The 12,860-nt window shown below is 43.5% G+C and overlaps 1 protein-coding gene across 3 annotated transcripts in view; it reads left to right on the plus strand.

Annotated features, from left to right (window-relative positions):
• The window catches only part of ARHGAP26 (Rho GTPase activating protein 26), a 431,709-nt gene that overhangs the window by 246,288 nt on the left and 172,561 nt on the right, over positions 1 to 12,860 (plus strand). For all 3 annotated transcript variants that reach the window (XM_063447382.1, XM_063447384.1, XM_063447383.1), the window contains exons 16-17: positions 839 to 897; positions 1,901 to 2,006. In XM_063447382.1, the coding sequence (XP_063303452.1) occupies positions 839 to 897; positions 1,901 to 2,006 (165 nt within the window). The remainder of the gene's footprint in view (positions 1 to 838; positions 898 to 1,900; positions 2,007 to 12,860) is intronic.

The following is a 12,860-nucleotide window of genomic DNA, read 5'->3' on the forward strand; positions in this document are numbered from 1 at the left end:
GCCATTTAGGAGTTAAATCACTTTGTTTCTGTTCATGCAGCCCTAGCCACACCTCCCCTGGCTATGATTGACAGAGCCTGCATTAAAAAAAATGGTTTCACTTTCAAACAGATTTAATTTACCTTAAATAATTGTATCTCAATCTCTAAATTAAACTTTAAATACATACAGGAGGCTCTTGCAGGGTCTAGCAAGCTATTAACATAGCAAGGGATAAGGAAATCTTAATTAATCAGAACTTGCAATAAAGAAAGCCTAAATAGGGCTCTCTTTACAGGAAGTGTTTATGGAAGGCTGTGCAAGTCAAATGCAGGGAGGTGTGACTATTGTTCATAAACAAAGGGATTTAACTCCTAAATGGCAGAGGATTGAGCAGTGAGGCTGCAGGGGCATGTTCTATACACCAAAACTGCTTAATTAAGCTAAAGTTGTTCAGGTGACTATAGTGTCCCTTTAAGTATAGCTTATTGAGTTTTAATCCTGGCAGTTCAGATATTTGTGAAATCTATCTTCTGTGATGCTCAGTGATTGGCAAAACGTCAGCTGTTACACAGCCCTCTTTTATCTTTCTCTTTCCCACTCTATAGGGAATAAGGGATTCTGTGCCTCGAATTGCAACTGACTAACGTTTTTGGAATAACTGTCATGTATGCTTTAAGTTTTTGTTTTGTTAAATGTTCGTGCTTTGACAAGTTTGGGAAGGGTTATATGAGAAGCTTATTGAGTTTTTTTTTAAATTTATTTAAAAATTATTTAATTTTTGTTCCCCAGTTTTATTCTTGCTGCTTCCCTTAATGCTTGACCCATGTTCTTTCACTGCCTCACTTTTATTTTACAGGTTGCTTCCAGGGCCCCTCATGACATACCAGTTTCAAAGAAGCTTCATCAAAGCAGCTAGTAAGTTTTCTGCGTGGTGACTTTTTTTTTTTTTTGTGGGGAATAAAGCTTTTGAGAGCTGCTTTGCTGTCAAACATGCAGACATCTGCCGTGGTATGTGTAATTGATCTTTCTGCTTTCCGTGTAACTTTTGCATCCGTTGGGAAACATACAATAAATTGCACTCCGTAATGGGGCTGATGAGTCACTGTAAATGGTCAACTAACAGAACACATACTGAACAAAATCTAACTAACTCAAACAGCAGTCTTGACCTCCAGAGTTCAGCTTGTGGATCACAGACTTGCAATTTTGAAGAATTATCTAATGATCATCATTTTTGTCGAACTAGTTTTAGTTATTAGATTTTCTGACAAAAAATCCATTGCAGAGAATTATTGTTTTGCAGTCCGTGAAACTAGTTACTGTGATTCTATTCCATCATCCAATGTTGACAAATCAAGCACTTGATGTTTCAAATGTTCTATTGGGTAAAATATAATTATAGTGACACAGTTGCTAAAATGTTCTGTTCAACAGAATTTACACTATTTAAAGAGATACCCTTAAAATGTTATTGTATAAATCATGCCTCTTAACTCTTACTCTGCCACTTAAAAGTGAAATCACTTTGTTTATGCAGCACTAGCCACATTGTCGTCATCCCCATTTTAATTAATTTATTTGTTTATTTTCATTTAAACAGTAACAGTAAAAAAATAAAATAAAAAACTTGACAGAAAACATACCTGCTGATAGGGTAGGTAGCTGTATACTGATTATCTGTAAAGTGTTGTTTGGAATTATCATTTGTGCTTTAGGTTTGTTTTTTTTTTTTTTTTTTTTAAATTAATTTTATATTATATTTCTTCTCTACTAAAGTAGAAGTATTGCATACTTAGCATTTTTTTTTCAGATAGTGTAATAGTGTTAAAGTCAACCTTGTACAAAGTTTAGAATCTTGTCATATATATACTTTTTTTCAGTCTTAATGTAGATGTATTTTTATTTTTTTCCATTAAAGAACTAGAAAATCAGGAATTGCGAATAAAAGAAATCCATTGTCTTATACACCGGTTACCGGAGAAAAACCGTCAGATGTTGCATATTATAATAAAGCACTTGGCAAAGTAAGTGATGTTCAATTTAAAGCAGCGTAGCTTATTTTTTGTGGACCGGTTCATGTGTTTATCTAAAATGCATTTCACTTTTTGGGACCATGTGGCAAAGTGAGTAGAATTACTTTAACAGAACTCTACAACACATAATGCTTTAATGATGGATTGTTGATTTAAGTATATTTCTGATTTTCAAAGGACATAGCAAACCTTGAAGATATACTCCATTGCCCAAATACAAAAAATAAAATAAAACAATCACTGTGTAGTAGATATACTACAAATGAAAACAACCATGCATTTAATCATTTAGTTTTTTCATTTGGGTGTATCTAAAACCAGCTTGCAAATTCTGCAGTTTCCATGTCTGAAGCCCTTGCGAGCCCTCCCCTTCTAACCCACCCTAACTTTCTGTGGCTGTCTAATCAACTTCCCAGTGCAGCTTAATGAGAAGTCTTTGCAAGGGTGCTCTGAGCAATTGTCTTTTGATTTTAGCCCCACTGAGCTAAAGTGCCAGGGGGGGATGTAACTAGGTTAATTTATAAGATGAAAGTTAAAAACTACACTTTTTGTAAAATTAAGAAAGAGAACATACTCTTCACACCTAATGAATTTCATTACGTTAAAGTGCGTTTAAGGGTCCAAAGTGTCCCTTTAAGTACAAATAGTTGCATACGCTATGATACAATAAACTCTTCTGTTCTGACCTCCCTTTATTCTGCTGTTATATCTGCAGATATTTATAATACGTGCTTTAAGCTAACTTAAAGACATCACATGGAAAGGAAGAACTTGTATGGCATGTGCACTCCATTTTAAGCCTTTCTGTCTTATAGAAATATATTCCCAAAAGAGATTGTGCATAATTATCAAGTGTCACAATTTAGGAGGGACACCTCTTATTTAGGAGCATATTCCAGGCAGTGGTGTATTTTGGATCTGTGCTGCCCTAGGCATGACTGAACTGTCACCCCCTAATTTACATTTGCCTCACCCCTTCCTGTAAGTGCCACACCTCTTCCTGTTAAAGACTAACACACACTTTGACTGACATACACACTGATTTTACACACTCACTGACAGACACACACCCACTCACTGACAGACACACACCCACTCACTGACAGACACACACCCACTCACTGACAGACACACACCCACTCACTGACAGACACACACCCACTCACTGACAGACACACACCCACTCACTGACAGACACACACCCACTCACTGACAGACACACACCCACTCACTGACAGACACACACCCACTCACTGACAGACACACACCCACTCACTGACAGACACACACCCACTCACTGACAGACACACACCCACTCACTGACAGACACACACCCACTCACTGACAGACACACACCCACTCACTGACAGACACACACCCACTCACTGACAGACACACACCCACTCACTGACAGACACACACCCACTCACTGACAGACACACACCCACTCACTGACAGACACACACCCACTCACTGACAGACACACACCCACTCACTGACAGACACACACCCACTCACTGACAGACACACACCCACTCACTGACAGACACACACCCACTCACTGACAGACACACACCCACTCACTGACAGACACACACCCACTCACTGACAGACACACACTCGCACACACGCACTCGCACACACGCACACACGCACTCGCACACACGCACTCACGCACTCGCACACACGCACTCACGCACTCGCACACACGCACTCACTGACAGACACACACACTCACACACGCACTCACTGACAGACACTCACACACTCACACACGCACTCACTGACAGACACTCACACACGCACTCACTGACAGACACTCACACACACGCACTCACTGACACACACACACACACACTCACACACACGCACTCACTGACACACACACACACACACTCACACACACGCACTCACTGACACACACACACTCAGACACACACACACTCAGACACACACACACTCAGACACACACACGCACTCACTGACAGACACACGCACGCACTCACTGACAGACACACGCACCCACTCACTGACAGACACACGCACCCACTCACTGACAGACACACGCACCCACTCACTGACAGACACACGCACCCACTCACTGACAGACACACGCACCCACTCACTGACAGACACACGCACCCACTCACTGACAGACACACGCACCCACTCACTGACAGACACACGCACCCACTCACTGACAGACACACGCACCCACTCACTGACAGACACACGCACCCACTCACTGACAGACACACGCACGCACTCACTGACAGACACACGCACCCACTCACTGACAGACACACGCACCCACTCACTGACAGACACACGCACCCACTCACTGACAGACACACGCACCCACTCACTGACAGACACACGCACCCACTCACTGACAGACACACGCACCCACTCACTGACAGACACACGCACCCACTCACTGACAGACACACGCACCCACTCACTGACAGACACACGCACCCACTCACTGACAGACACACGCACCCACTCACTGACAGACACACGCACCCACTCACTGACAGACACACGCACCCACTCACTGACAGACACACGCACCCACTCACTGACAGACACACGCACCCACTCACTGACAGACCGACGCACCCACTCACTGACAGACCGACGCACCCACTCACTGACAGACCGACGCACCCACTCACTGACAGACCGACGCACCCACTCACTGACAGACCGACGCACCCACTCACTGACAGACCGACGCACCCACTCACTGACAGACCGACGCACCCACTCACTGACAGACCGACGCACCCACTCACTGACAGACCGACGCACCCACTCACTGACAGACCGACGCACCCACTCACTGACAGACCGACGCACCCACTCACTGACAGACCGACGCACCCACTCACTGACAGACCGACGCACCCACTCACTGACAGACGCACCCACTCACTGACAGACGCACCCACTCACTGACAGACGCACCCACTCACTGACAGACGCACCCACTCACTGACAGACGCACCCACTCACTGACAGACGCACCCACTCACTGACAGACGCACCCACTCACTGACAGACGCACCCACTCACTGACAGACGCACCCACTCACTGACAGACGCACCCACTCACTGACAGACGCACCCACTCACTGACAGACGCACCCACTCACTGACAGACGCACCCACTCACTGACAGACGCACCCACTCACTGACAGACGCACCCACTCACTGACAGACGCACCCACTCACTGACAGACGCACCCACTCACTGACAGACGCACCCACTCACTGACAGACGCACCCACTCACTGACAGACGCACCCACTCACTGACAGACGCACCCACTCACTGACAGACGCACCCACTCACTGACAGACGCACCCACTCACTGACAGACGCACCCACTCACTGACAGACGCACCCACTCACTGACAGACGCACCCACTCACTGACAGACGCACCCACTCACTGACAGACGCACCCACTCACTGACAGACGCACCCACTCACTGACAGACGCACCCACTCACTGACAGACGCACCCACTCACTGACAGACGCACCCACTCACTGACAGACGCACCCACTCACTGACAGACGCACCCACTCACTGACAGACGCACCCACTCACTGACAGACGCACCCACTCACTGACAGACGCACCCACTCACTGACAGACGCACCCACTCACTGACAGACGCACCCACTCACTGACAGACGCACCCACTCACTGACAGACGCACCCACTCACTGACAGACGCACCCACTCACTGACAGACGCACCCACTCACTGACAGACGCACCCACTCACTGACAGACGCACCCACTCACTGACAGACGCACCCACTCACTGACAGACGCACCCACTCACTGACAGACGCACCCACTCACTGACAGACGCACCCACTCACTGACAGACGCACTCACACACGCACTCACTGACAGACGCACACGCACTCACACACACACGCACTCACTGACAGACGCACACGCACTCACACACACACGCACTCACTGACAGACGCACACGCACTCACTGACAGACGCACTCACTGACACACACACACGCACACTCACTGACAGACGCACACGCACTCACACACACACGCACACGCACTCACACACACACGCACTCACTCACTCACACTCACACGCACTCACTCACTCACACTCACACGCACTCACTGACAGACACGCACTCACTCACTCACACTCACACGCACTCACTGACAGACACGCACTCACTCACTCACACTCACACGCACTCACTGACAGACACGCACTCACTCACTCACACTCACACGCACTCACTGACAGACACGCACTCACTCACTCACACTCACACGCACTCACTGACAGACACGCACTCACACACTCACACGCACTCACTGACAGACTCACAATCAGATTATTTTTAAATTTTAATTTAAATCCACCCAGCCTCCCTACCTTTTGGATTTTTTTACCTGGGGTCCAGTGGGGCTGCTGGTCGGGCTGTTTAGGCAGGGAGAGAGGCAGGCTTGCAGACCGTCGGGCGGCCAGTTGAGGTCCAGGCGGGCGATGTTAGAGCGCGGATTTGTGAGCTCTCCCTGCTCCGCTCCCTTGCGCGCTGCAGAGTGAAGCCGGGAGCCGTAATATGACGTCAGTTCCGCTAGCTGCCTGCCACCAGGGTAACAAGGCATTTTCCTGGGCATTTGGAGGCTGCATTTTTTGCTGCCACCTTGGAAAGTTCCGCCCAAGGCAAATGTCTTGTTTGCCTCACGGCAAATACATTGCTGTTTCCAGGGCCAATGTAATAAGCATGAGACTGTTAAAATACAATAACCTGTAGATATGTGTAGCTAGCTTTAAAGCAGTCAGAAAAGATAATATGGAAGCAAATAGGAATGCACATTCCAAAATGTAAGGAAGGAACTGTAAATGCTTAAATAGATTTAAAAATAGATGAACAGATAAAAATCTAATGCAGTTGCTATAAATCTTATCTACAGAGCAGTGTGAGAGAAGTTAATACATAGTGTATGGTAGGGTCTGTTTAATGTGTGACATGTCATGATTCCCTTTTATTCCAGAAGTTTGGTCCTTAAGGGGTTAAGTATCTTTGACAGTAATGGACCTCGTGATTTAAAGTTCAATTGCTGGTTAAAGAATACTATAGACACTAAAACAATGTTCGGCTAATTAAGCATTTTGGTGTATGCATAATGTGCCTACAATTTCACTTTTTAACTTTCTGCCATTTAGAAGTAAAATCACTTTGTTTATACAGCACTAGCCACACCTCCATGCTCGAGACTTACACAGCCTTTCTAAACCATTCCTGTGAAGAGAGATCTAATGTTTACATTTCCTTTTATTCCACATTCTGTTTAATTTAGAATTTATCTCCTGCTCTGTTAATAGCCTTCTAGACCCTGCAGGAGTCTTCTGTATGTGATTAAAGTTTAATAAACAGAGCAGAAAAGTAAACTAAAAAAGTATTGAAAATTAAGAATTATTATTTTTAGAATTTTTTTTAGGGGCTACTTCAATGGCTTTAAGGGACACTCAAGACATTAGTACAACCTTGAGGCATTTGATTTAATTTTTATTTTGGTGTCATTAATATGCTGTTTGGATTGCATAGTTATGGTTTTTGAATAAGCAAAAGAAAATGTTTTGCAGAACATAAGCTTCCTTAGCAGGCACTATAAGCCTGCTGGTTTAGCCACACACTAATTAAAAAAAAAAAAAAAATAAGACTTCCTTATCAAATGTATGCACACGGCTCAGCCGCTAGCAATACTGAGTGATCTGTTCTACAAAGTAACCTGCGATAGGAGAGGACACCCACAGAGATATATAGTAAGGATATCACCTGTTTATAGTTTCTGCAGCCAGGTTACAAAAAGCAGCCCACTTTGTGCGTGCATTTGATAAGGAAGTCTTTTTGGCATGAGAGGGCATGGCTAAGGAGGCAGCTTTATGATACAGCAACTTCTAAAAACGTAAAAAAAAAAAAAGTGTTCAAAAACTACAAAGATTTGAGCATGCAAAAAGTACAGTATATTAAGAGGCCAATCAAATGCATTCGAATTGTATTGGTAGTCTGGAGTGTCCCTTTAAAGCACAACATTACAACTATATTTTAGGGATTGTGCACAAAGCATGGACCATGTTTTTTTTTTGGTTTTTTTTTATATCTTCGTCTTGGGGATCACAATTCCACTAATTTACATGCTGCTCTTTTAAACTGATTTAATAATAGTTTTCTATAACCAATTATTGCAGGAAGTTGGACAACCATCCCAAACCATTTGTGTTTCACCCCAAGTATTTAAATACTGCGTGCTGATGGAACATGAATGTAGGATCACGATTCCACTTTAGTCTCTCACGCATGTATGATGTGATCCTCTAAAGTGCCAGGATTAACAATAACATCTTAAACCTTTTTTAATCTTTTTCCACAATTCAAACATTGGGTGGAAGGAGGTTGTTACATTTGGACGTCTCTTTTCATTCAGAGTCTTTTGTTTTGGCGCCAGCAATTACCCCAAATGGGAGCCTGCTGTAAAAGCTGTGTGCTTTTCTCAGACATCAACAGTCTCTCTCACTTTGCAAGCTGTAAAAATAAAGATTTATTGAAAATGAAGGAATCTACAGCTGGCCACAAACGATTGCCGTTAATTTGAAGTTTTTGTTTTCAGATATATCGTAGATCGGTCCGATCCCTGGCACTGCAACAGTTAACGTGCACATAGGCTCTAGCTATTTAAAGTTTGTTTTTTTGTTTGTTTCTTTTGCAAAGTTTAGAAATGTGAAAATCAATAGCATATACACCGTAAGGGGAGAACGTCTGAAAGATACAGAAATCCCGCATTAACTTTTTGTCCATGCTGCAATGTATCATTGAGTTGTAGCAGATATCCCCCTTGGCACTATAAACATGAGGTCCGCGTCTAGATTACCCTTCTAGTTCAGGGTTAGGCAACCTTCGGCACTCCAGATGTTGGGGATTACATCCGTCCTGATGCTTTGCTAGTATTATGACCCTTAGCAATGTGTAGTTATGTATACTTCACTCCACTGCCCTTTTGTAAGATTAGACTCTGTTTCATGGTAAAGGTATGGATTTATGGATAGACCTTTTTTTTTGTCTATTTCATATCCCCCTTTCTTTTGCCTATTTTTGTCACTGCTGATTTCCTTTGTTGATGGTTACACTGTTTTGTTTGTCAACTGTAAATCTAGCAAGATATTAGGGATTATTCTACCATTGGTGAAGGAATAATCTACATTTTATTAAAGACAGGAGGCGAATATTTGCTTTAACTTCTTCACTAAAAAAACCTCCAGCGGCAAAGAAATAGTTAATATAACTTTTCAAAAACAACCAATCAGAAAAAAAAACACAGTAGAACAAAACTCTCTGGGGGGCGGAGCCTGGGACTGAACCCGACCAGACGCCATCTCTGTCAGCTCCCGTCCGAAACGAACGAAAACGGCAAAAAACTGCCCACCAACCTGCAGCAAACTACCTCCGAGACCCCTCACCGACTCAGGGCACAGCGGGGAACGGGCGGATGCCCTTCTTTCAGCCCCCGAAGACCGGGAAGGCAAAGCGCCGAACCAAGGCCTGCTACTCGCCGGCCCTCTGCTCCCTGGAGACTCTCCTCGGCGACTACCGGGGTTACCGCGATCCGGGAGACGGAGAGGTGAGCTCAGCAGTACCCACATACACCTCTGCGACAATGAAACGCCGCACACAAAAGGTCAGCAGAACAACCCGATATAGGGGAAATGCTACAACGCCAGCCGCAATCCAAGATGGCGGCGGCGGCAGCCTCCCAAACACCAACGAGGCCTATTCCACCAGCCCTAACCTCGGCCTTGCACAGCACTGATCTACCAGCCCTTCAAACCATAGGGGATCATAATTTGGCTACTAAACAAGACCTCCAACAATGGATGCACGAAATCCAGGCATTGTTAGCCAAAGATATAGGCACTATAAAAGCTGAAGTGCGCCAAAACACTGAAAATATCGATGCAGTGGCAGAGAAAGTAACGGCAACCAACAACGAACTCACCCAGCTTAAAGAGGCAGTGCACACCCTGCAAGCAGCCCACCAGGCGCTAACGGTGCAAGTCTCAAACCAAGGTGATCGCCTGCGCCGCAACCACATCAAGCTCCGCGGAGTGCCCACGACAATCACTCAGACCGAGTTACCGCACTTCCTTAGGAGGCTATTGGCTACAATCCTAACACCAGCGACAGCCCGGAAAATCACATTGGAGAGTTTCTACCGGCTACCAGCTGGACCCAACTCACCACTCACAGAAGCAAGAGACCTTATCCTGTGTTGCGCCACGACTCAGGACAAAATCACTATTATGTCGGCAGTGAAGGGCAAGACGCCCCTGACATTTGAGAACGCACAACTTCTTTTTTTTCCAAGACCTGACTAGGGCAACGCTGCAGTGGCGGAAAACTATGTACGAACTAACTAGCCGCCTAAGACGTGCTGGAATACAATATCGCTGGGGGGCACCCAGAGTTATGACACTCACCCACAATGGCAACACCTACAGGGTCACATCCGAGACCGAATTCCCCACTATACTCACCTCACTGGGACTTTCCAACCTACCCACACCTGGAACAGCGAGTAACTCGGCTCAGATGGGACACCCTGCCACGACGAGCCCATTTACACCTAGATCCCCTGGAAGCACATCCACAACGCCTTGACAGGGACTGCATATCTCGGCTAGCCATAGCCGAAACAGCCTCTCGGGACTCAGAGAGAGATATAGGGCACTGATATGTCCCCCGTGACAAATGCCACAGAAGTTATCTAAATGTTATTTGTTTTATGTTATATGTTTGGCTCATACATGTCCACATACAGTAGATAACAAAGTCGGGTTCACCAGACAACTCGTACCACACTCTACCGAACTCACCCCCCCCCCCCCCCCCCCCACATGCCCCCGGGGTTAAGGGCAACCACTAACTTGTAACTGCACTTTAGCCCCCCAAATTTTATACATAGCACGGCACTCTTGGCTCATACAAGTGCACACAGACAAAATCTCCCTCCCTCGGCACTTACACCACTACAGCCAAATCTAACAACCACGCAACACCGGAGGAGCCACGACACTAACACAGGGTAACACACCATCGCTTACCACACCTAAAGCTAACAGGAGAGACGCACGCGCTAAAACTTGTTCTACTATTGTAATGTAACTTGTTTAAAAAATTATAAAATGTGTGCAAACCTATGTGACAGAGGAACTAACCAATTTTCTATTCTACCATGTACAATGCATAACTCTTGTCGCTGATTGAAATGTAACCAAGCACATCTAAAATAAAGAATTAAAGAAAAAAACTCTCTGGCAGACCCTCCCACTTTCTCTTTCTTTGAGGTCGAGCAGCAGAGCATGACATCCAACTGAATCAATCGGAAGTAGGTACAGTCAAACGAGAAATCGGCGGAACCAGAAAAAAATCCCGATTTACACTTAATGGAAAAAGAAACATTGTGTCATATAAAACATCTTAGTACTTCGACAGAATAAGACATAATGAATAACTCAAACAGGCAACCAGTACAAAGTCAGAGAAAAAAAATCTTTATTCAAACACATGGCTACAATAGGTGTCCACAGTGCTGCCAGCAGGGGGATTGCCTGAACTGACCGGCAGTCCCCTGTTGGTAAAAAATAAATAAATAAAGTTTTTAAAAAAAGTGTAAAAAAATAAAAGGTAATTTAAAAAATAAATTATATATGCCATACTAAGTGTTTTTTATTAATATATACATATATTAATATAAAAATACACTTAGAGTAAAATTACACACGTGTGTGTATATATATATATATATATATATCAATCAAAAAATACTAAATGAAAAAATTATATATGTAATTGTATTCTAACTGTATTTTGATATAGATATATATATATATATATATTTAGATCAAAATCTATGTATATCCCCTTAATGACTGTGCATGTACCACCATGATCACATCCCCGTAGGCTTTCCCCCAAGGTGCTAAAAAGTTTAAAATATATATATATTATGCAATAATTAAAGCATTTTATAATATATTATACATATATATGATTTCATTAGAAGTGTACTTTGAGATATATACACACACATATATATATATATATATATATATATATATATATATATATATATATATATATAATGAAATTATATATGGGCATTATATGTATAATATATTCTAAAATGCTTTAAATATATTATACATATATAGGAAATAAAAGTGTGTGTGTGTGTGTGTGTGTATATAATATATACACACACACGCATTATATGTACATGTATGTGTTTGTGTGTATTATTTTTATATATAATATGTATAATGGCACTCCCCCTTTCAAATGATATAGATCTTGAGGAAGACCCGAACGGGTCGAAACGTCGATCGGATATATGTAAACTTTTTGATAAATTAAATACCATTGATTTTTTTTCATGAAGATCGAAGAGTGCATCTCCTTTCTCTATTTAATATATATATATATATATATATATATATATACATACACCCAATTTGGAATATCCTGGGTTATCCATATTTGAAAATGGTATGCCTTGATGGGGTTATTTCACATTCCTGGGCTACTATATGGTCTCAGAAGGCAACACAGACCCAGCAAACCAATCTGGCAAACTGAATTTGGCAAGCCCTATATTGATCCTGTAACTTTCCAAAACACCATAAAACCTGTACATGGGGGTATTGTTATAATCAGGAGACTTCGCTGAACACAGATATGAGTGTTTAAAACAGTAAAACGTATCTCAACGATGACATTACCAGT

Source organism: Pelobates fuscus, chromosome 3 (assembly GCF_036172605.1).
Source record: "Pelobates fuscus isolate aPelFus1 chromosome 3, aPelFus1.pri, whole genome shotgun sequence".
NCBI lineage: Eukaryota > Metazoa > Chordata > Amphibia > Anura > Pelobatidae > Pelobates > Pelobates fuscus.